The sequence below is a fragment of the Natator depressus genome, chromosome 8 (genome assembly GCF_965152275.1).
Source record: "Natator depressus isolate rNatDep1 chromosome 8, rNatDep2.hap1, whole genome shotgun sequence".
Classification (NCBI taxonomy): Eukaryota; Metazoa; Chordata; order Testudines; family Cheloniidae; genus Natator; species Natator depressus.
The window spans coordinates 102,455,324-102,477,903 of NC_134241.1; the positions used below are offsets into that span (position 1 = coordinate 102,455,324).

Consider the following 22,580-nt stretch of genomic DNA (forward strand, 5'->3'; position numbering starts at 1 on the left):
CCAATGTCAACTTGTGGGGAAGATTTTTAAGTAAATTGTTAAAATTAATTAGAGTCACTCAATACGGCAAAATTCCCACGACCGCTTTGAAAATTCACTGAAAGTTGGAAGACTCAACGCAGTAAATACCTGCCTTATACTCTCAATTTTATTATTCAAGAAATCTCAGCTAGTTTAAAATACAAACATATATTTTGTTGTCATAATTTTCCTCCTTGAAAAGAAAAAACGTTGTGGCACTAAGCTGTCCACCTTCTGAAAAAAGCTTCACACAGCTAGTTTGTCTTCCAACAGTTCACATGCTAAAACTCACTCCTTGTTGGTACAATCTCATTTTAACTTGTGAAAGTTTGCTTCTTACATGAGCTGTTCCACTGCCTATCTCTAAGCACGATCATGCCAGAATTTATCTAGCTGCAATAATGCCTGAAAAAGAAGCAACTTTACTCAGCTCGATAGATTCCAAGGCCAGAAGGGCCCATTAGAGCATCTAATCTGACCTCCTGTGTAACACAGGACCAGATAATTTCATCCAGTGACTAGCCCTGTATTGAGCCCAACAAAGTGTTTCACTAAAGCATCTCTTCCAGAAAGGCATCCAAGTCTGGATTTGAACGGAGATGGAGAATCCACCACTTCTGGTAGTTTGTTCCAACTGTTCATCACCCTCACTGTTAAATATATATGCTTTATTTCTCCTTTGAATTTTTTGGCTTCGGCTCCACTGATTCTTGTTCTCCATTTCCCTGCTAGATTAAAGAGCCCTTAAATTCCTTGTATTTTCTCTCCACTGAGGTACCCATATACCACAATAAAATCACCTCTTGATCTTTTCGATAAGCGAAACATTGAGCCCCGTAAGTCAGTCATTGAAAGGCATTTTCGCGGCTCTTGTCTGCACTCTCTCCAATTTTTCAGCATCTCTTTGTTTGATGTTTGAACACAGTATTGTATTCCAGTACCAATCTCACCCAATGCCAGCTACAGAAATAGAATCACCTCCCCACTCCCCTTTTTGCAAATCCAAGGATCGTATTAGCCCTTTCCCCCCCAGTATTACACTGGTAGCTCATGTTCAGCTGTCTGTCCACTATGATCCATAAATCCTTTTCAGAGTCACTGCTTTCCAAGACACTGAGTCCCCATTCTGCAGGTACGGCCTGCATTCTTTGTTCCTACTGTCCAGAAGTAAGTGTAAAACTATGTCCTCTTACTAGTCTGAGTGGGTAGTTTAGAAAGCAATATATGACTTGCTCTTCAATATATTCATGCTGTTCTGTACAGAATTTAATCTTGCTTACAAACTCGCTTGGATTGTTCCACCTGCACACATGTAGTTCCATACTCAGAAAACGTGACAATTTTTTAAAAAATTCAGAGAGTATGTCTAAACAGCAAAGAAAAACCCCTGGCTGGCCCGTGCCAGTTGACTCGAGCTCACGGGGCTGTTTCATTGCTGTGTAGACTTCTGGGCTTGGGCTCTAGAACCCAGAGGTGGGAGAGGATCCCAGAGCTCAGGCTCCAGCCCAAGCCCAGAAGTCTACACAACAATGAAACTGTCCTGAAGTCCTGCAGGGGCCAGCCAAGGGGTTTTCTTTGCTGTGTAGACAGACCCTCAGAGTCCAATTCTCATTTACACTAAGGATCCTTTAAGCTGCTCTGGCAATTTATACCCACTTTAAGAGCTCTACACTTCCAGAGAGGCCCTACGTGTCCTTATTTTGGATTTGGACCTATTTTTTTTTTCAAAAACTTATTTTCCGTGTAAGAATTGGTTCTTCTTACTGTCTTGTCTACCCAATCAGGCACTTCAAAGCATATACACTTTCTTCTGAAGATTGTGCTTACCAGGCACTCAAGCAGTCGAGCCGGGCGTGCAATGATGATCATCAGCTTTTTCACAAGCTGGGTAACAAAAGCTACCTCTGAGCTCTCTGATCGCTCGTGGGCCTGCGGAGAGCAAAACATCACATTATTGTTCAAACAGTGAATCATCAAACACTAAAGGTAGAGCAATCAGCTTGGTAACCATAATTCAGCAGTGAAGGCATGACTGAGTCAGGCTAAGCAATTAACAAAGCTCATTCTGTGTTGCCAAATCATATACAGCTTTTCCAGTACAACCGATTCCCTTTTTCAAGCAGTGAATATGCTAGAGGCCTTTTTTATTATGAGTTACCTGAAAATCTCCCTTAGCCATGCTGGCTTTTTAATTTAAATGAAGATATCTGGTCTAACTATTAAATGTTATCACTGGAACAGTTTTCCTTTCCAGGGTGCTGAATTCTAGAGAATGACATATAATTAAATGAAAAGTTTTAAAGTTTACTTCTACAGTTCCAGATGTATTTCCTACTCATTACCATGGAAGATCTTAACGTGTATTTCTCGTCCAATTTCATTCTTCTAATTCTGCCAATCAAATTGTTAATACCTGATGTACAGCGCACAGAAGGAGAACACAAAGTACATAGAAAATACATTTGCTATTGACAAATCTTATGCCTTTAGGAGAAGAGGTTTTTGCCATTTCATTATAAACGCAATTCTTAGTTTCATCGAGGTTTTCCTTTTCTTTTTATATAAGAAAGAAAGCAACTAAACTAATGCCTAGAAAATATGAAGACAGATTCTGAGAGGTACAAAAAGACCATTTTCCTTCTTGCTTGCTCGGTGCTAGAATGGCTGCAACACAAGATCCAAAGCACATGTAAATAATACTTCCCTATGCAGGTTGATAAGGGACTGCCAGCTTCCAATTCTCTAAAGGTATTCAGAATAAACTGAAACTACCACTAAGATCTTGTAGACTATAAATTCTGCTTTAGCCCAGCCACAGAAATAGAGTCCTGAACCGGCTGGGTGACAAACATTACCTCTGAGCTTTTCAGTTGCTTGCAGGCATGATATTTTATCAACAAGGATTCAGGTGGCAAGAAACAGAGGTTCATTTAATAGTGCTCATTAAAACAAAAATAAAAAAATCCATACACGGTTGAGAAAACAGACAGTGTTGATAGCCACTAAGGAAGGGTAAAAGCGCAGGGAAGCCTGGATTCTGAACTGGAAAACCATAACGTACAATTTAAAAAAGGTATGTTCTCACAATTTCTTATTAAAGCTTTTTCCTTTGGAAAATAAGATATTGCTTAATCTGGAATAGGTTATTGTTGTTTAACAGGTCATGTGATAATACAGTGTTAGAATTTTAACCTAAAACAAAAGGACTTATCTATAGAACTACTGATATGTCAACCAAAGAGAACACAGGAGATGCTTTGTGGGTATACTACAAATGAAAGTCACAAAGAATAACATTTTGAAACCCATAACTACTTGACAGATTTTTAACGGAATGTATTTCAAAGCTAATTACTGAATAGTAAACAGACAATTATCTAACTGGGGATGCTTAGTATTCTCTCCTCTGTGCCCCATAATACGACACCAAGTTAAAGTAATGAGACAAAGCATGAATTTTGGATAAAATTTCAGTGTCTTCATATTCAAAAGGATTTTTATAGATCAAAGATTATCAATATTTAAACAACTAAAACATTAACCACAGTGTATTATTTCTGATACAAGAACCATGCAAATGGAATGTCAATTTACTTCCAGATAATGTAAATTATGTAGAAAAACCTGTTTCTTTTTGCATCTATATTTATATTGTCAAAGGCAATTTATTATTATAAATCAAGTTGTATTGTTTTCATTCTTTCTAATTCACTAAGAAGACACAGACAAAATATTCTTAAATATATAACTGATTTAATCAGGTGTTCTGTTCTGAAAATGAAACACTAACTCATGTCTGTCAAATGATAAAGAAAGGCTAAAAAAAGATTGAGAACTATAGGATTACAAAAATCAAACACAACTTGTAACAGCCACTCAGCCATAATCTCTGCCCAGCGCTGTTGTTCCAAGATCCTCAGTAAAATTGCTTCTTCTTGTTTCCTTCTCTCACAGGATAGTCCAGACATCTCTATAGATGTCTTGTTTACAATCTGCCCCAGTTACAGTATCTCAAAATCACAGGCTTATATACCAAACAACTGCCTGCTTCTACCATGCGCCTTGGTATGATGCATGCCATCTAATTAGCAGTTCTCAATGACGACATGCTTGTCTGAAGGTTGCTGGTGTCATTTCAGGGTTTTTGTATTGTTTTTCCTGAGGGGAGGGGAGCGTAGGGGTTACGGGTGGAGGCTGATGCCATTCCTGTACACACCAAGCCATTTCCAGTGACATATGTATAGGGGGTAGCCATGGGTAATTTACAAAGCGATTCCCTTATCTGAAAGACCCATCCGTCACTAACTGTAGCCACTGAGGCATGAAATTAAAATCACCGTCCTCCCCTGGGGTTCAGCAGGACCAATGACTGGAATATGCAAGTCACAACACTGTAATTGAGCTAATATACTGATACAAACCAAAACAGCAGAGCTGCAGTCCCAAGAACCAATACATTTCACTTATGCATTTATTAAGAAAGCAATTCCAATTTTCAAGTGGGCAACATAAAATCAGCATAATATAATGCTAATAAGGCCCCTTTTTCTTTGTTTCATTTACAGATACACCTGTATATCTTTCTTATCAGAAAATCTGACTAATTGTGTAAATATACAATATTGCCGATTCAACTCATTTTGCCTGGTTAATCATTGCGTCAGCCCAGTAACTGACTAATCTTTTGTTCTGAACTCTGCTTCTATTCTGTTTCATGAAATCAATACTACGGATCCACATAAGAAGGCTTTTACTTTATTTTCTAATATTCTGACTTCAAACTTTAAGCTTTTCATGAAAGTTATGCCTAAAAAATTCTTTTGAATTCATGCCTACTTCAGGAAGTCTACCTGATAAATCCAACTTTAAAAAACCAAATACTTCTTGGCTAAAATATGACACTTTATACTTTCATACAAGGGAATTAATCTTATTTGCCATGGTAACATTTTGGTATTTTATAACAAGAACTGGTATTTAAGTGCCTCTAAGTTTTCTGTTTTGCTATATCCACGTCAGCTATGTCTAAATATTTGACTCTTTACACTGTACTTACTCTTTGTTTTATGATGAAGTTTTTATACAATTTGAACCATCCTTAATATGCAAAATTTTCATTAAAGTTTAATATTACTTTTTCCTGTGAGTTGAAATTCCAGCTTTTAAAAAAATCTGATTACGCAGGGTTTTGTTTTAAATGTACTTTATCCTTTAGCAAAATCTGTTCTTCGAAAGGAAGAACATTTTAAACTACATACCATCCGCACTTCCATTCCTGTCATTCACTTACCTTCTGCAGACTAATTTCCTTGTTCTGTGATAGGCATTTGAAAGGTTCCCTGATGCTGCTACCGTTTATGCAAATACTACAGATAAACAATGGACTATATTGCATAGACTGTTCCATGCTGCAGCAATGACTGCAATTTATAATAGTCTTCATTGTATCTATTATTTTTATATAGTGCTATAAATGTGCATAGCATCTTACAAACTAACCAAAGGTGAGTACCCTGCTCCCAAGAGCTCACCATCTTTTATAGTAACCGATGTCTTAAAGTATTCTCACATATTAGTAGCTCAGTTCGGTCTCTGAAAGGAATCTCATTGACATGTCTTTGCATTTAATCTGAAATATCCTGAATGTGTCCTTTCACAGTTTGGCGTGCATCCAAGGGAGAATGTAAAAGAAAAGGTAGGGAAGAAAGGGATTCATACTCATTCAAAAAGCAATGAAAAAGACAACACAGGAGTGAGAAGAGAAAGTAAAGCAAGAGGAAGAGAGGTGGAAAGAAAAGTGTCTGGTGTTCGCTCAGCTTCTCTCTAACCTCTTTGTCCTCTCCCTCTATTCCCTTTCAGTCCTTTCCCTCCTAAAGATGCATCTTGCTTCAGGTTTATGCCTCAGGTCTTGAAAGGGATAACCTCAAGAAAGAGGTCCTTGGTGACAAGTCATCGGAACCAGCATGCATTCTTGCAAACAGTCAACCTCCAGGCAGTATTATTGTTATTTATTATTTTATTATTGTGCTAGCACCGAGGGAACCAATCTTATCTCACCCTGTTATTCTCCTCATTTCTCCTTTTGGCAACGGGTGAGCTAGAGCCAATTTAAGAAAATCAATTAAAATTAAGAAGAATCGACTTGCCCATCCCACCCTGACCCTGCGGAAGAAGCTAAAGGAGAGGGGGTAGGGCAGCTCCTGACCGTCAATTACTGACCACCACTCTCTCCTCCCAGGGCAGGGTGGACCTCCCCAGATCTGAGGGTGACCTTGAAGGTGGGGAGAGGAAAAGGCCAGTCTCAGTTCATTTCCCCCAGCCCCAAACTTTGACAGTACAAAGGGCTGCTCTACTAGGGAGGAGAAAAGCTGTATGTGGGAGAATTCGAAGCCAGGTGGGCAGCGTCTAGAGACAGCAAAGCCAGGTATAGTTCTTTCTGCTGCTCCCTGAACTCTGAGGTATTGCGGGGATGTGTGCTTGCCCCAAACATGATCTCTGCCTGCCAGTCTATCACTTTGTGGAGACAGGGGCATGGGTATCTGCTTCCTTTCTCCAAAATGAGGGTGGGTTTTTTTGTTTTTTTGCTGGGGGGGAGGAGAGTTTGCCCATTCTTTCTCTCTGCTCTTCTTTTTAACAAACTACCTCAGACTTACGCAGGTGGGGGATGCTGGATCATGACCCTCATGCCCAGCTGACTGCAGGAGCTGGGCTGCCTTTCATTTCCTCCCCAGTGCTGTTGCTAGAAGGGAACCCTAGGAATGTCCTTTCAGATGTTATAGCAAAGGGTAGGTCCTTGTTTCCATATGAGAAAAGAGACTCACAATAGGGCTTTTAAATTCACCATTAAAAAAACCCCTCTAAATATAAAAAATAGTCTCATTCAATGAGAGAAGACAGAGATGGAAAGAACCTATTACATCTTCAATCCCTCTCCCTGACAATGCTGGATTGGTCTCCACTGAACATTTTCAAGTGTATTTGTTGGATCTAGACTTAAAAGACCCAACTGATGGAGCTTCTCCACTTTCCTTGGGAGATTATGCTGCATTCCAGATATCCTAGCCCAGCAGCATGCCACCAGAAATAGTACTTTGATGGTCAATGAAGCGATACCCTTTTAAATAGCTTAAAAACTAGGCCAAGTGAGAGCATACAAGAGGTTTGATATTTGGTTTCAATTATCAACTGGCAATTTTAAAATCAAGACTGGATGTTTTTCTAAAAGATCTGCTCTAGGAATTATTTTGGGGAAGATCTGTGTCCTGTGTTATATGACAGATCAGAGTACATGATCACAATGGTCCCTTCTGGCCTTGGAATCTATGAACTTCCTTGTGACATCTACCGATATCTGACTGAACTCTGAGTGGCATGTTGTTGATAGCGCTGCAGAATACTACCATTGCTAAAGAGTTGATAAGCAATGGCATTAATTCCCAAGTCTAGTCCACCGTTTGAGTACGACAGGGTCTCTCTTGCCAAGAGAAGTGTAGAATTGATATTTGAGTTTAATGTATCAGACAGCAAAGGTTTCTATATGCTCACATAGGGTCCTGGTCTATGATTGGCTCTCTTAGTGCTACCACAGTAAAATTAAGAGGAGGAGGAGGAAGTGCTGGCAGTGGTGGTAGTAGTAGCATTTCTTCATGGAGGTTGACTGTTTGAAAGAATACATCCTGGTTATGACGACTTGTCGCCAAGGACCTCTCTCGAGGTTATCCCTTTCAAGAGCTAAGGCATAAACCTGAAGCAAGATGCATCTTTAGGAATAACAAGTCCCTGATTCAGAAATCACTGCTATTAGGAAGTGAAATAATGCATCCATTGACAAGTTCAACAGAACCTCAGCCACTCTGCAGTCGTCATGATACAATTCCTTGAGGGCCTGATAATCACAGAATCATAGGACTGGAAGGGATCTTGAAAGGTCATCTAGTCCAGTCTAACCTGCTCTTAAAAATCTCCAATGATGGAGATTCCACAACCTCCCAAGGCAATTTATTCCAGTGCTTAACCACCCTGACAGGAAGTTTTTCCTAATGTCCAACCTAAACCTCCCTTCCTGCAATTTAAGTCCATTACTTCTTGTCCTATCCTCAGAGGTTAAGAACAACATTTTTTTCCTCCCTCTTTCTTGTAACAACCTTTTATGTACTTGAAAACTTATGTCCCTTCTCAGTCTTCTCTTCTCCAGACTAAACTAACCCAATTTTTTCAGTCTTCCCTCATAGGTCAGGCTTTCTAGACCTTTAATCATTTTGTTGCTCTTTCCTGGACTTCCTCCAATTTGTCCCCATCTTTCCTGAAATGTGGCATCCAGAACTAGACACAATACTCCAGTTGAGGCCTAATCAGCACAGAGCAGAACAGAAGAATTACTTCTTGTGTCTTGCTTACAAAACTCCCATTATACATCCCAGAATTATGTTTGCTTTTCTTGCAACAGTGCTACACTTTTGACTCATACTTAGCTTGTGGTCCACTATGATCCCCAGATCCCTTTCTGCAGTACTCCTTCCTAGGCAGTCATTTCCCATTTTGTATGTGTGCAACTGATTGTTCCTTCCAAAGTGGTGTACTTTGCATTTGTCCCTATTCAATTTCATCCTATTTACTTTGCACCGTTTCTCCAGTTTGTCCAGATCATTTTGAATTTTAATCCTATCCTCCAAAGTACTTGCAACTCCTCCCAGTTTGGTATCATTCGTAAACTTAATAAGTGTACTCTCTATATCATTATCTAAATCACTGATGAAGATATTGAACAGAATTGGACCCAGAACTGTTCCCAACTCGATACACCCTTCCAGCTTGACTGTGAACCACTGATAACTAGTCTCTGGGAATGATTTTCCAACCAGTTATGCACCCACCTTATAGTAGCTTCATCTAGGCCAGTGGTTCTCAACCTGCGGCCTATGGGCCGCTTGCGGACCAATCAGCACACAGCTGTGGCCCATGTGACATCCTCAAGGCCGTACAAGTAGTATTTGATGCAGCCCACAATGGTAAATAGGTTGAGAACCACTGATCTAGGCTGTATCTCTTTAGTTTGTTTATGAGGAGGTCATGCAAGACAGTATCAAAAGCCTTACTAAAGTTAAGATATACCACATCTATCGCTTCCCCCCATCCACAAGGCTTGTTACTCTGTCAAAGAAAGCGATTAGGTTGGTTTGACATAGAATCATAGACTATCAGGGTTGGAAGGGACCTCAGGTCATCTCGTCCAACCCCCTGCTCAAAGCAGAACCAATCCCCAACGAAATCATCCCAGCCAGGGCTTTGTCAAGCCTGACCTTAAAAACCTCAAAGGAAGGAGGTTCCACCACCTCCCTAGGTAACGCATTCCAGTGCTTCCAGGGTTCTTGACAAATCCCTATTGACTGTTACTTATCTCATTATCTTCTAGGTGTCTCCAAATTGATTGCTTAATAATCTGCTCCATTATCTTTCCAGGTAACGAAGTTACACTGACTCATCTGTAATTCCCTGGGTTGTCCTTATTTCCCTTTTTATAGATTGGCACTATATTTGCCCTTTTCCAGTCCTCTGTAATCCTTCCCGCCTTCCATGACTTTTCAAACATAATCACTAATGACTCAGATATCTCCTGAGTCTGCTCCTTGAGTATTCTAGGATGTATTTCATCAGGTGACTTGAAGACATCTAACTTGTCTAAGTAATTTTTAAGTTTTTCTTTCCATATTTTAGCCTCTGATCCTACCTCATTTTCACTGGCATTCACTATGTTAGATGTCCAATTGCTACTAATCTTTCTGGTAAAAACTGAAACAAAAAAGTCAATTAGCACTTCTGCCATTTCCACATTTTCTGTTATTGTTTTCCGCCCCGCTCACTGAATAATGGGCCTAACTTGTTCTTGGTCTTCCTCCTGCTTCTAATGTATTTGTAGAATGTTTTCTTGTTACCCTTTATGTCTATAGCTATTTAATCTCGTTTTGTGCCTTGGCCTTTCTAATTTTGTCTCTACATACTTGTGTTTATTTGTCTATATTCAGCCTTTGTAATTTGACCTAGTTTCCACTTTTTGTAGGACTCTTTTTGAGTTTCAGATCACTGAAGATCTCTTGGTTAAGCCACAGTGGTCTTTTGCAATACTTCCTATCTTTCCTACGCATTGGGAGTGTTTGCTCTTGTATCCTTAATGTCTCTCTAAAAAACTGCTAACTCTCTTAAACTGTTTTTCCCCTTAGGCTTGCTTCCCCTGGGATCTTACCTACCTTCTGGAACACCCTGTCTATAAGAGGACAGGTGTGGAAATATATATGACATGATAAAGTTCTGCTCTACTGAGTGTGGTGTCTGCACTTAGCTGTGGATTTACCCACAGCTTAGCTGTGGATTTACCCACCAGAGACATAGCTGAAACTGATATCCCATTTTCTTGTGTATATCTGTGGCCTGTTAACTCATCTGCCTCATCGCTTAGGTCTTGAGCTGTGCGAGTGGTTGATAGATTTTTTTTCTACAGAAGTCATCAGTAGGTGAAACTCTTCAGTGAAATCTTTGCTTCTTGTGCCTCCTTGTCAGTTGCTCTAAAGAGCTATGGTTGCATTGTCTAACTGGACCCACACTGAGGTGTTGCTTAGCTTGAACTGGAAGCTTGAGCTGCTCACATTTTTAGTCTAGTCTAATTTTCACATTTCCTTTTAAAGACCATCACCCCTGGACAACTTATTTGGTGAGATACAACCCCTCCATTCCTACAGACTGGAATCTCTGGTCAGCTTTTTCCACTGTGGGTTATCAGGTCTTGTCATTCTGACACCGCCTGAGGGGCAGCCTGACAGAGGAATATAGCAACAAAAGTTTCTGTAAGTCCACCAATTCTAGACTCATTCAGATGCACATAAAGGGCTAAAGAGCTCATGTGGAAGTGTGCTCATCTGATCATATCCAGGGCTCTGTGTGATGGAGCCAATAGCTTGCAAACAATACGACACCAAGACTAGCTGCGATTGTAGTAAAGCCTTAATTTGCTATTGAAATTTGGGATACTTGCCCTGGAACATAAAGACACATCCTACTTTTGTGCTGAACTAAACTTCCAAACACACAAGCATCTCAGATGGTGTCTGGGAACTCTTTTGATGACAATCCAGCCACATAGCTCTAGGAAGGAGAACTCACTGGCAATGGCATTCCTGGACAGTATTTAATAACTAGTCTTCACTGTCACTTTCCTGAATGCTACAAATTCACTTACCAATAAATAATTAACACACTGCTCTGCTACGTCCTCAGGAGAAAAAAAAAAAAAAAGGTTAACTGTTGTTACTTGCAAATGTCACACGGTTACCACCAATGCACCTCCTAGTAATTAATGCATACCCTTAAGAGAAGAAACATTAACTGAAAAAAGTATGAGTTAGACTAAACTGTGTAAGCAAAATACAATATAAACAACAGGATATTTAAGATCATTATAAAAATCAACATACCACTGAAATGTTATGTTCATAGTAGTTAGTTCTAACATATAAAAGTGACATTTTAAAAAACCATCACTAGGCATCCCCTTAGACTCTTGTGTTGTCAGAATTCTCCTCTTTGTAATGGAAGATCTTTATGAAGACAAACTTAAGTTTTCTCTCCCAAGTAATTACAACACATATCAAGAGGAGCTTTGTCTTCAAAAGGAGGTTGTTAATATGAGTAAGGGTTCCTAGTATTTTGCACAGCTTTTTAATCTTGAAAAAAAAAAAGAAAAAATGAGGAGTACTTGTGGCACCTTAGAGATTAACAAATTTATGGGTGCATCCGATGAAGTGGGTTTTAGCCCACGAAAGCTTATGCCCAAATAAATTTGTTAGTCTCTAAGGTGCCACAAGTACTCCTCTTTTTTTTGTTGTTTTTTCTTCCCGCTGATACAGACTAACACGGCTACCACTCTGAAACCTTTTTAATCTTGATCACCATTTTCTCATGTACAGTTCTATTACCTGGAAAGAATGGCAACGGTGTACAAATTGCTAGAATTCACACTATGGGATCTGCAGACTGCTAAGGGAAATATCTATACAGCTCCACAGAACATATACAAAACCCAACAGAGAATAAACTAATTTTATTTCAACTAACTTAGCTCATCTCTCCCTTCCTTACATCACTCAGCAATACCTGTGATCTTCCAAGATATGGAGACTATAGACATCACTACCTCCATAATATTCCAGCTCAACTGCTCCCTAACCAAGAAGCAAGAGTTAGTAAGTTGTTCCCAAGCCAAAACCTATACTATGGTAACAAATAGACCTATCAACAAACCCATCATGACAGCTATGCCATATTCTTTTGATCCTTATAATTTGTTCTCTCCATCAAAATGCATCAGCAAAATTCCAGTCCAGCTTACATAGAGGTAAAACAGGCATTTGCACTGACATACAAACATTAACTTCTAGGGATAGTTTTATCAAATATTTCTCTTATTTGATAGGAAACAGCGATTTTATTTGAATAGTTGAAGTGCAATAAACATTTATTAAAGTTTGCGTCATCCTGTGTTTTTGTTAATACTTTAAATGCTACAAAATACACTGCAGAATTAAAAAAACAAATGAATAAAGTTCAACTTTAGAAAATCCTTTATGAAAAAAATATTTATAGCAACACTATAAACTATGATGTTTTCATTCCTTCAAGGCATTATCCTCATTAATAAGTCATCCAGATTCTTAAAGAACATGAAAGTAAAGCAATTTATTTTACCTGGTTGAGCCCAATTTTCACTAAAGGGTGAAGTCTCCGTCAACTCATTCATGTACATTTCTTGATTTTTGTAAAATTGGAGTACAGGGATCAAATGACTTGCCCAAATATACATGGTACATCAGTGGCATACTCTAATGTTAACACTGGTCTCCTAACTCTGCACCTGGTGTCCTACCCATTGAAACATACTTGCTCTCCCAAAATTCAAGGTTTTATTTATTGTTAAAGGTTTAATCTAAGCAACATATTATATATTTTCTGAGCACACTTACATCCTGTAGGAGTTTCTCCAAGTTCTCCTGCAGCTCATAAAAGTACCGGGAAGTAATAAGTCCTTCACGTGATTTATCCAGGCAGTCTCTGGACAGCTCAATAACCTGATGATAAATGAAGCTTAGGACCCCATCTGCTAATTGCAGCACGTTCTCTGGAGCATTAGAAGCAATAAACTCAGCCAGCCGTTCCTCCATCTGTGCTGTGGCCTAAAAGCAAAGAATAAAAAGAAGACTTAAACTTATTTGAATTTTGCTATCCTGACATGTAAATGTGAAGAGACAGGATGCTAACTGATGTATTTTTTCATTGCCAAAAAGTATGACTGTTCAAGGAAACTCAGTGATATTAGAATTCACAGAAAAAAAATACTACAAACTAAGCGTTCTGGTTGTAATGACATGTAAATTAACTTAAACATAATTAGAATCATGTAGTAAAAAATCCAAGTTTTTGAAAGTCAGAACATTCAGTGTTAAGGATCCATAAAAACCTCAACTCTGATTCTGTATCCCTGTGCTGTGCTTACAGAATGGGAATCCTAATATTAAATTTATTACACAGTTTTAGAAACTTTTCATATCATTGACTAAAAATTAAAATGGCAATTAAAGCACCAAATGTCAGAGACACCCATAATGTGACAGTGTTTACAATAAAAAAAATTATCCACAATGATAGCTGTAGCATAAGCAAGATACCAGTGTTTTTACTTTTACTATTATGTCCATGTAAGTCCTGTCTCTGCTGCAGCATCTATCATTGGGGCAGCTGCAATAGCGGAGACTTGAAGGTCCCAAGGTTCCTAGACTCCACACAGCTCATAACAACTGCTCCATTCATCTCAATGAGGTGTTAACTTTGAAATCAGATTATGCAAATTTCAGTTTAACCACTGTTAAACTATTTCACTGCTGATCATTTTAATATTCAAGTAATGTGATTATCTCAAAATCTAAACTACCCTCCACTGCTTTCCACATGCCAAAAGGCCCAACTGTCACCTACACAACAGCCCAAACCTCCGGTTTATCCTGTGAAGTTTCCAAAATACAATTCTGCATTTTCAATATAAAATTCTGTAACATATTAAAAATGAGAAAGTTTTTATCAGTGTAAAATAAACAGAATTAAATTATAGAGGGAGTACTAAGGATTGTATTATTTATTTTCACATATAATTAATTTTTAAAACGTATTTGAAACTGCTGCAGAGTTTCCAGCTTCCAGCACTGGAGTGTCACAGAATGCAAGGGTCTTGAAGAATAATTTAGGTCAAGATTGTTGCAGAGTACACAGGGACCCTGACCATAATCAACTGCGATGTAACAAAAAGGTGATTACTTTAAATCAGGATTAAGCAGTGGGAGCAAGAGCTCTTAGCAAAAAAGTTCCTATCTTCATGCAAATTCCTTGTAATTATAAATAGGGAAAGGGAAGAGGAATTCAGGAAATAGGAAACAAACAGCAATCGCGAACCAGGATGCTTTTTAAAGTTTTCCATCAGCTGTCCTTAACATGAATTCTGTTTTCTCAATTGTGAGATTAAAGTGAAAAACAGAGGATGAGCATGTCTGCAAAGTCTGAACAAACTACACTGCTTAGAAACTATATATAAGCAATTGGATCTCTCTTAAGTAAGTGCTTATGAATTGATTCTAAATGGTGTTGCTTAATACTTTCACTGAATAAATTGTTCAATACATTGGTCCTTACCTTCGGAAACCTTTCTTTGTATACATGATTCATCATTACTATTTCACTGTCAAAGGAAATCGGGGAACGACCAGGACTGAAGAGAAAAAAATATATTCATAATTCATAAGCTTTACATTGACGGTAAAAAAAACCCCAAACAGCCATTGTCAGTGTGCTGCTCAGATCAGATATGGCCATCATGGCCTTGTCTTCCCTACAAAAAAAAGGAATGGTCTTAACTCAGGTTAAAATCTTCCTGAAGAGAAGGCAATTTGTAGTTTTCACAAGAGTTAGTAGGTTGAAAACTACGAACTGCCTTGTCTTCACTAGAAGTTTAACATCAATTAAGAATACAAATTCTTTTCAAAGTGAAGACATCATCAAATATATTGACATTTAAAACTTATGCATAGGTTTATAAATCCAATTTTAACTGTTGTACTGTTCCCAGTGGTGTGGTCCTCCATATTTCCCACATTACCACACATTTTCATGTAGCCTTCCCTGGCAACATTCGGAGACCCTGAAGGAGGAGAGCTCAGTTCCCTCCAGAGTCTGTAATGTTAAAAGGGGACACTGTAAAGTGAAGCAAGACACTAGGAGTTACAACGTTATTCACACCAAATTATATATTTATTTTTATTAACACCACTCAGTGCACACATTACACAATAATATGTATTACACTTTCACAAGTTAGCAAGCTTCTTGAAGACACTGGAAAACAGGACACTAAATCCAGACGGAAGCTAAGTCTGTATTACAGCTTGGTTACATTCAAAAGATTAGTTGCATCTCATTTCATCACATCTGATGTTGGTGTGTAATGCTGTGACTCATTCCATGGTTAAGAAGAGCCAAAGGCTGAATGAGGTAATGCAGATACAAATTAATTACACACTCAGTTACCTGATTGCCAGCAGCATGCTACGGCTTCATTTTTCTGGTTTCACTGTTTTTATTTTCAAAATAAACTGTGACTTCCATTATAACACATTACATGGTTATTTGTTTTTATGATTTTAAGAGTATACATCTTGTTAAATATATATTCTCTATGTTAAAAGATACAATTATTTCTCTCCTAAATCAACTCAAACAGATCATTTAAACGTTTCTTATGATGGGTGAATTGTGTCTCTCTGAAAGGAACAAATATATCTGAAACCCTGCATTTTTTAGAGCTACTACTCTGTAGCAAAGCTATTTAAAGGCAAAAACATTGTCCTGGGAACAGCATGTTTACAATGCAACATAGGAAATGTTACTCTCAACTCATGGAAGGAAGCAAGAACAATCTCTTACTTTTGAGACACTTCCATCAAAGTGGCATGAATTACATTGTGTCCTGAATCATAGAATCATAGAATATCAGGGTTGGAAGGGACCCCAGAAGGTCATCTAGTCCAACCCCCTGCTCGAAGCAGGACCAATTCCCAGTTAAATCATCCCAGCCAGGGCTTTGTCAAGCCTGACCTTAAAAACCTCTAAGGAAGGAGATTCTCCCTAGGTAACGCATTCCAGTGTTTCACCACCCTCTTAGTGAAAAAGTTTTTCCTAATATCCAATCTAAACCTCCCCCATTGCAACTTGAGACCATTACTCCTCGTTCTGTCATCTGCTACCATTGAGAACAGTCTAGAGCCATCCTCTTTGGAACCCCCTTTCAGGTAGTTGAAAGCAGCTATCAAATCCCCCCTCATTCTTCTCTTCTGCAGACTAAACAATCCCAGCTCCCTCAGCCTCTCTTCATAAGTCATGTGCTCTAGACCCCTAATCATTTTTGTTGCCCTTCGCTGGACTCTCTCCAATTTATCCACATCCTTCTTGTAGTGTGGGGCCCAAAACTGGACACACTACTCCAGATGAGGCCTCACCAGTGTCGAATAGAGGGGAACGATCACGTCCCTCGATCTGCTCGCTATGCCCCTACTTATACATCCCAAAATGCCACTGGCCTTCTTGGCAACAAGGGCACACTGTTGACTCATATCCAGCTTCTCGTCCACTGTCACCCCTAGGTCCTTTTCCGCAGAACTGCTGCCTAGCCATTCGGTCCCTAGTCTGTAGCGGTGCATTGGATTCTTCCATCCTAAGTGCAGGACCCTGCACTTATCCTTATTGAACCTCATCAGATTTCTTTTGGCCCAATCCTCCAATTTGTCTAGGTCCTTCTGTATCCTATCCCTCCCCTCCAGCGTATCTACCACTCCTCCCAGTTTAGTATCATCTGCAAATTTGCTGAGAGTGCAATCCACACCATCCTCCAGATCATTTATGAAGATATTGAACAAAACCGGCCCCAGGACCGACCCCTGGGGCACTCCACTTGACACCGGCTGCCAACTAGACATGGAGCCATTGATCACTACCCGTTGAGCCCGACAACCTAGCCAGCTTTCTACCCACCTTATAGTGCATTCATCTAGCCCATACTTCCTTAACTTGCTGACAAGAATACTGTGGGAGACCGTGTCAAAAGCTTTGCTAAAGTCAAGAAACAATACATCCACTGCTTTCCCTTCATCCACAGAACCAGTAATCTCATCATAAAAGGCGATTAGATTAGTCAGGCATGACCTTCCCTTGGTGAATCCATGCTGACTGTTCCTGATCACTTTCCTCTCATGTAAGTGCTTCAGGATTGATTCTTTGAGGACCTGCTCCATGATTTTTCCAGGGACTGAGGTGAGGCTGACTGGCCTGTAGTTCCCAGGATCCTCCTCCTTCCCTTTTTTAAAGATTGGCACTACATTAGCCTTTTTCCAGTCATCCGGGACTTCCCCCGTTCGCCACGAGTTTTCAAAGATAATGGCCAAGGGCTCTGCAATCACAGCCGCCAATTCCTTCAGCACTCTCGGATGTAACTCGTCCGGCCCCATGGACTTGTGCATGTCCAGCTTTTCTAAATAGTCCCTAACCACCTCTATCTCCACAGAGGGCTGGCCATCTCTTCCCCATTCTGTGATGCCCAGCACAGCAGTCTGGGAGCTGACCTTTTATTAAGGTATGACACTTGTTACTGAGTAAATATACTTCAGACCAAATCAATTGCCAGAGAACAGTTATTTTAGAGAGGAAAATAAAAACAGATTGGGACATTCTACAGTTAATCAGTCAAAGCATAATATTTCCTTTGAAATTCTTCCTGAAGACAATATGCCTATTAATATGAATGCCGAATATCTTAGAGAAATTTTATTTCAAATGATGAAATATACACTGATTGAGATATATAAATGTATGAACTGTAATAAAGTGAAGTTTAATTACATTTAAATGTAAAGAGCTACTAACACCATAGGGAGAACTTTTAAAAATATAAAGAGAATTTAGGAGCAAGTTAAAACAAACATAAGGAAGTGCTTTTTCACACATCACACAGTCAACCCATGCAACTCGTTACCAGGAGATGTTGTAAAGCCCAAAAATATAACTGGGTGCAAAAAAGAATTAGATAAGTTCATGAAGGATGGGGCCATCAATGGCTATTAGCCACGATGGTCAGGGACGCAACCCCATACTCTGGATGTCCCGAAATTTCCGACTGCCAGAAGCTGGGACTGGACAACAGGGAATGGATCACCCTAAATTCTCTCTGAAGCATCTGGTATGGCAATTATTGGAAGACAGGATACTGGGCTAGATGAACCAATGGTCTGACCCAGTATGGCCGTTCTTATGTTCTTAAGTTCCTCTACATGTCTCATTTTCTGTATTTATTCTTCCATCTCATTACAAAACATGTTTGAGTCAAAATACGACATTTATTTCTTACCACTTCATCTATACCTGATTCTGTTCCCCACTTGAAATCATCATCCTTTCTTCATGACTTCAGTGGGGCATAAGCCACAGGAATATGGTTGAGTCTTTGGCCGTGATCCTGAAAACACTTGTGCGCATGCTTACCTTCACTGCTACAAGTAGCACATTAAAATCCAATTAAGCAAATGTGTTGATTCCCAGGTTCAAGATGTAAGAGTTTGCAGGATCAGGGCCATAAGAAACAAAAATCCTGTTTTTTTCCCCAAGATGCCTTTAATAATATAAAAAGAGGGATAGAAATATAGAAAAAACATGCTGTGTAGACAAAAATGTCACTGAATATTATTCAGTGTTTTCCTTGAGAGCCCCTTGGTTATGTTCTTGACAATTCTGAAATACACAGCGAGTCCCCATCTTCCTTCTGCAAAAGCTTTCTATTTTACCAAAAAAGAAAACTCCTCCCCTCAACCCCTCTTAATTCTCACTTTCTTGTGCACTGGTAGCTTCCCGGCCACACACACCTCCATCCCTTCCCCCCTGTCCTCCAGCCCAGCTGCTGATGAATATCCCCTCTCTCTATCCAGAATGACAGAGCACACAAAAGGCAGCGATAAACTCTGATCAACTTCCAAATTACCATTGAAAACAAATCCTCCCAATATAACATGTCAAATTAAATGTCTAATTCACTATGGCAAGATTGTGATGTAATATATTGCACTATAGCATTTTATGTTGAGCTTTAGTCTGGGAAACTACAGAAGTAATTATGTAGATAACTGACTAACCAAAGGCTATCAGGCAGACAAAACAGGTTATTTTATAACACCTTGAAGACAGATTACCAGGCAAAACGAAAAACCAGAACCACTCAGTTAACTGAATCCAGCGTGGGGGAATTGTAAAGGAATTTTAATATCGTGAATAAAGTTAGTTCTGATATCTTTATTGACATGGCATCTATTTGAGATGCAGCAGCTTTAGTCAAATATACTGTATAATATAATTTCACATTCAATATTAGAAAGTCAAGCTTCACAAGGTAATGCATTATTTTCTTTCAAAGTGGGGATAAACTTTGTGTGCATGCATAACATTTTAATATAGAAGGGTAGGAGGTTCTTCTCTCTCTGTGTTCTGTGAGGGTCAATGGGGGGTGATTTGTTTATTGTCTGTGAGTTTTCCATTTCAGCAGAGCAGACATTAGGAGAATAATATCTGTCCCTTTAAGGTCACTAGCAGAATGAAAAACTACCTCAGTTTTACTTCCCCCTTTGTGAAATTACATTCCAACAGACCTTAAGTGGCACATCTTGCCAACACAGGTATCTGGATTTCTGCCTTTCAAAATACATATTCGTGAATCTGTATAAATTGAAAAATGGCAAATATGCAGCTATTCCCGGGAGTGACACTTCTATTAATAAATGAAGCCTTAGAAACCTGTGGTGCAGAAGGGACTAAATGAAAGCAAAATATTTCCTAATATGTCATTTTTCTCTCAATCTGACAGCTGCATTTATTAGAAAAATGCAGAGCAGTTCAAACCTATGATCTTTTCTGTCTCACCCCTTTCAGAGAGAGAAGATCTAATGAGGATGTATGCATAACACCACCTTTCTAAACTCAGTTTGCTCAGGAAACAATTAAAAATATATGCCTTAATCTTTTGTCATTGATACTAAAAAGAATTTTAACAGGAACAAAGAGAATGTTATAAATCCACAGAGACATATGTGCATAAAATAAAAATCCTTGAGGCCTGATCCTGTTTCCTGTGAAGTCAATAACCAAATAACATTTCAATAAGAGCAGGATCGGTCCCCTAGATTGTGAATTTTACCAACATACAAGATTATATGAAAGAACATTATCTAGAGAATTCACATACCACGTACATGTTCAAACTCACAGAAAGCAAGATGTGCAGTGTTAAAGAGACACAACAGAGACACTGGATACAAGTGCCTTGAAGACACAGTAGCATTTGACAGACCTATTGAGTATAGCTGTTGGAAGCCATGTTATATTTCAAACTTAATACTACATCTCTCTTTGTTTCTGTGCCTTTGTTGTGGATGATCAAATACACACACTGCAAAAAACAAAAATAGGGCAGAGAAAGAAGACAGAATACTACGCTAAGACCACGACTAGGTAATGTTTTAGAGGATGTGGGAGTATATTGCAAGGAAAAAAGTACAGAAAATTAAATGTGAAATTTAAGATTTACTCGTGAATATTTATTCAAGAATCACTTGCTGCCTAATCACAACCATGTAGCTGGTAAATTCTGTTCCAGTTTGAACGGACAATTGCTGTGATACCACGAGTAAGGAAATTCTGAGGCAAATTGGTATACCTGGAGTACCCCAGTGCAAGTTATAATAAAAAACAACTTTTCTAGATTACAGCTATTTCACAGCAATACTCCTGTTGCCAAAGTTCTGGGAACAAACAGGATGGCTGGCCCGAATCTGTGCATGCAGAGTTTTTTGCAGAATGTTTTGCAAGCCCATTTCTGAGTTTGCCATAAGCATAATATTATTTATATGAAATCTGGCATGTTACTTTTTTTTTGTTTATTGTATTGTATTTATTTTACATAAGCCCCATATTATTTTTAGTCCATGGATGAAAATTATTTGCAGCTGGTTTTAGATTGTGGCATACAATTCAGACTAACGTTTTGTTGCCCTGCTATTTGTTTCTTATGAACATGCAATATGATTTAATATATTACTTCTAACAAGTCAAGATTGTTAGAGAAAATAACTGATTCTAATACAAATTTCTGGGGAAACAAGAATTAGTTTTCTCCAAGAGATTTGTACTAGGACAGAAACCGGACCTCTTTAATATATTAGAATTATTTGAGCATGTTAACAAAATTTTGGAAAAAGGGGAAGCAGTCAACAAAAATGTATCTGAACTTTCAAAAAGCCCTTGACAAAGTCACAAGTGACTTATGAAAACTAAGTAGTCTCAGGGGGAGAGGTAAAGATTAGACAGAAAGTAGAGTAAGAATAAGTGGTCAATTTTCAACATGGCAAAACGTTAACAGTGGTGTGGCCCTAGGATCAGTGATTCTTAATATATTTATTAATCATCTAGAAACGGGGATCAATAGTGAGGTGGAAAAGTTTACAGATTCGACAGTTATTTAGGCTAGTCGAGACTGGAGAGGACTGAAAAACTTTAGAGCGATCTAAACAAACACGGTGAGTGGCCAGCAGGACGGCAGATAAATAGTGACAAATACAAGGTAACGTCCATTGGACGGAATCATTTGAACTACTAAAACTAACACTACTAAATTAACTGTAACAACTCAGGAAAAAGACTTGGTGTTTGTGGTCAGGTCACAGGAAATCTCTGCTCAATATGCAGCACGCCAGTCAAGAAAGGAAACAAAATGTTAGGATACATAAAGAACAGGATGAAAAAATACTAAAAATAAAATAAATCCATTGAACATCGTCTTCTGGAGAAGTGTGTTCAGTTTTGGTCAACTTATCTTAGAAAGGATAGAGCAGAAACAGAAACTGCTTCGACAAAAGCAATACAAATTATTAAAAGCATGGGAAGACTTTCCATACAAAGAAAGATTGAAAGATTCAAACTGCTTTGCTTAGACAGAAGGCATGCTAGAGGTAAAATAATGAATGGTATGGAGGGCAAATAGGAACACCCGATTTTACCTTTTCTCATAATAGGAGATCCAGGGGATGGTCAGTGAAATTGAAAGGCAACACATTTAAAATTTTTTTTTAAATGTTCCCTTTTTATCAAATACAATGCATGATTAACCTATGGAACTCACTGCCATGAAATATCACCAAGGCCAAGAATTTAAAAGGGTTCAAAAAAGTTTAGCCCTATCTATATAAACTTCCAAAGTTACTTTCAATATGATAAAACGATTCATAAGGGATATAAACATGGGTGCCTTTGAAGATGCTGGAGAGAAGACTGATACCAGGAAAGCTCACATCTCCAAAGGGGTACCTCTGGTGCCAGGAGAAGCACTGATGTCAACATTATTGCCAGTGTCGAAGGTGGTGCCATGCTGGTTTTGGTGG

The 22,580-nt window shown here is 38.8% G+C and overlaps 1 protein-coding gene across 7 annotated transcripts in view; it reads right to left on the reverse strand.

The window, feature by feature from the left end:
* The window catches only part of MAST2 (microtubule associated serine/threonine kinase 2), a 379,580-nt gene that overhangs the window by 48,797 nt on the left and 308,203 nt on the right, over positions 1 to 22,580 (reverse strand). For all 7 annotated transcript variants that reach the window (XM_074961832.1, XM_074961828.1, XM_074961827.1 and 4 more), the window contains 3 exons: positions 14,749 to 14,824; positions 13,032 to 13,241; positions 1,849 to 1,950 (listed from right to left, as the gene is read on the reverse strand). In XM_074961832.1, the coding sequence (XP_074817933.1) occupies positions 1,849 to 1,950; positions 13,032 to 13,241; positions 14,749 to 14,824 (388 nt within the window). The remainder of the gene's footprint in view (positions 1 to 1,848; positions 1,951 to 13,031; positions 13,242 to 14,748; positions 14,825 to 22,580) is intronic.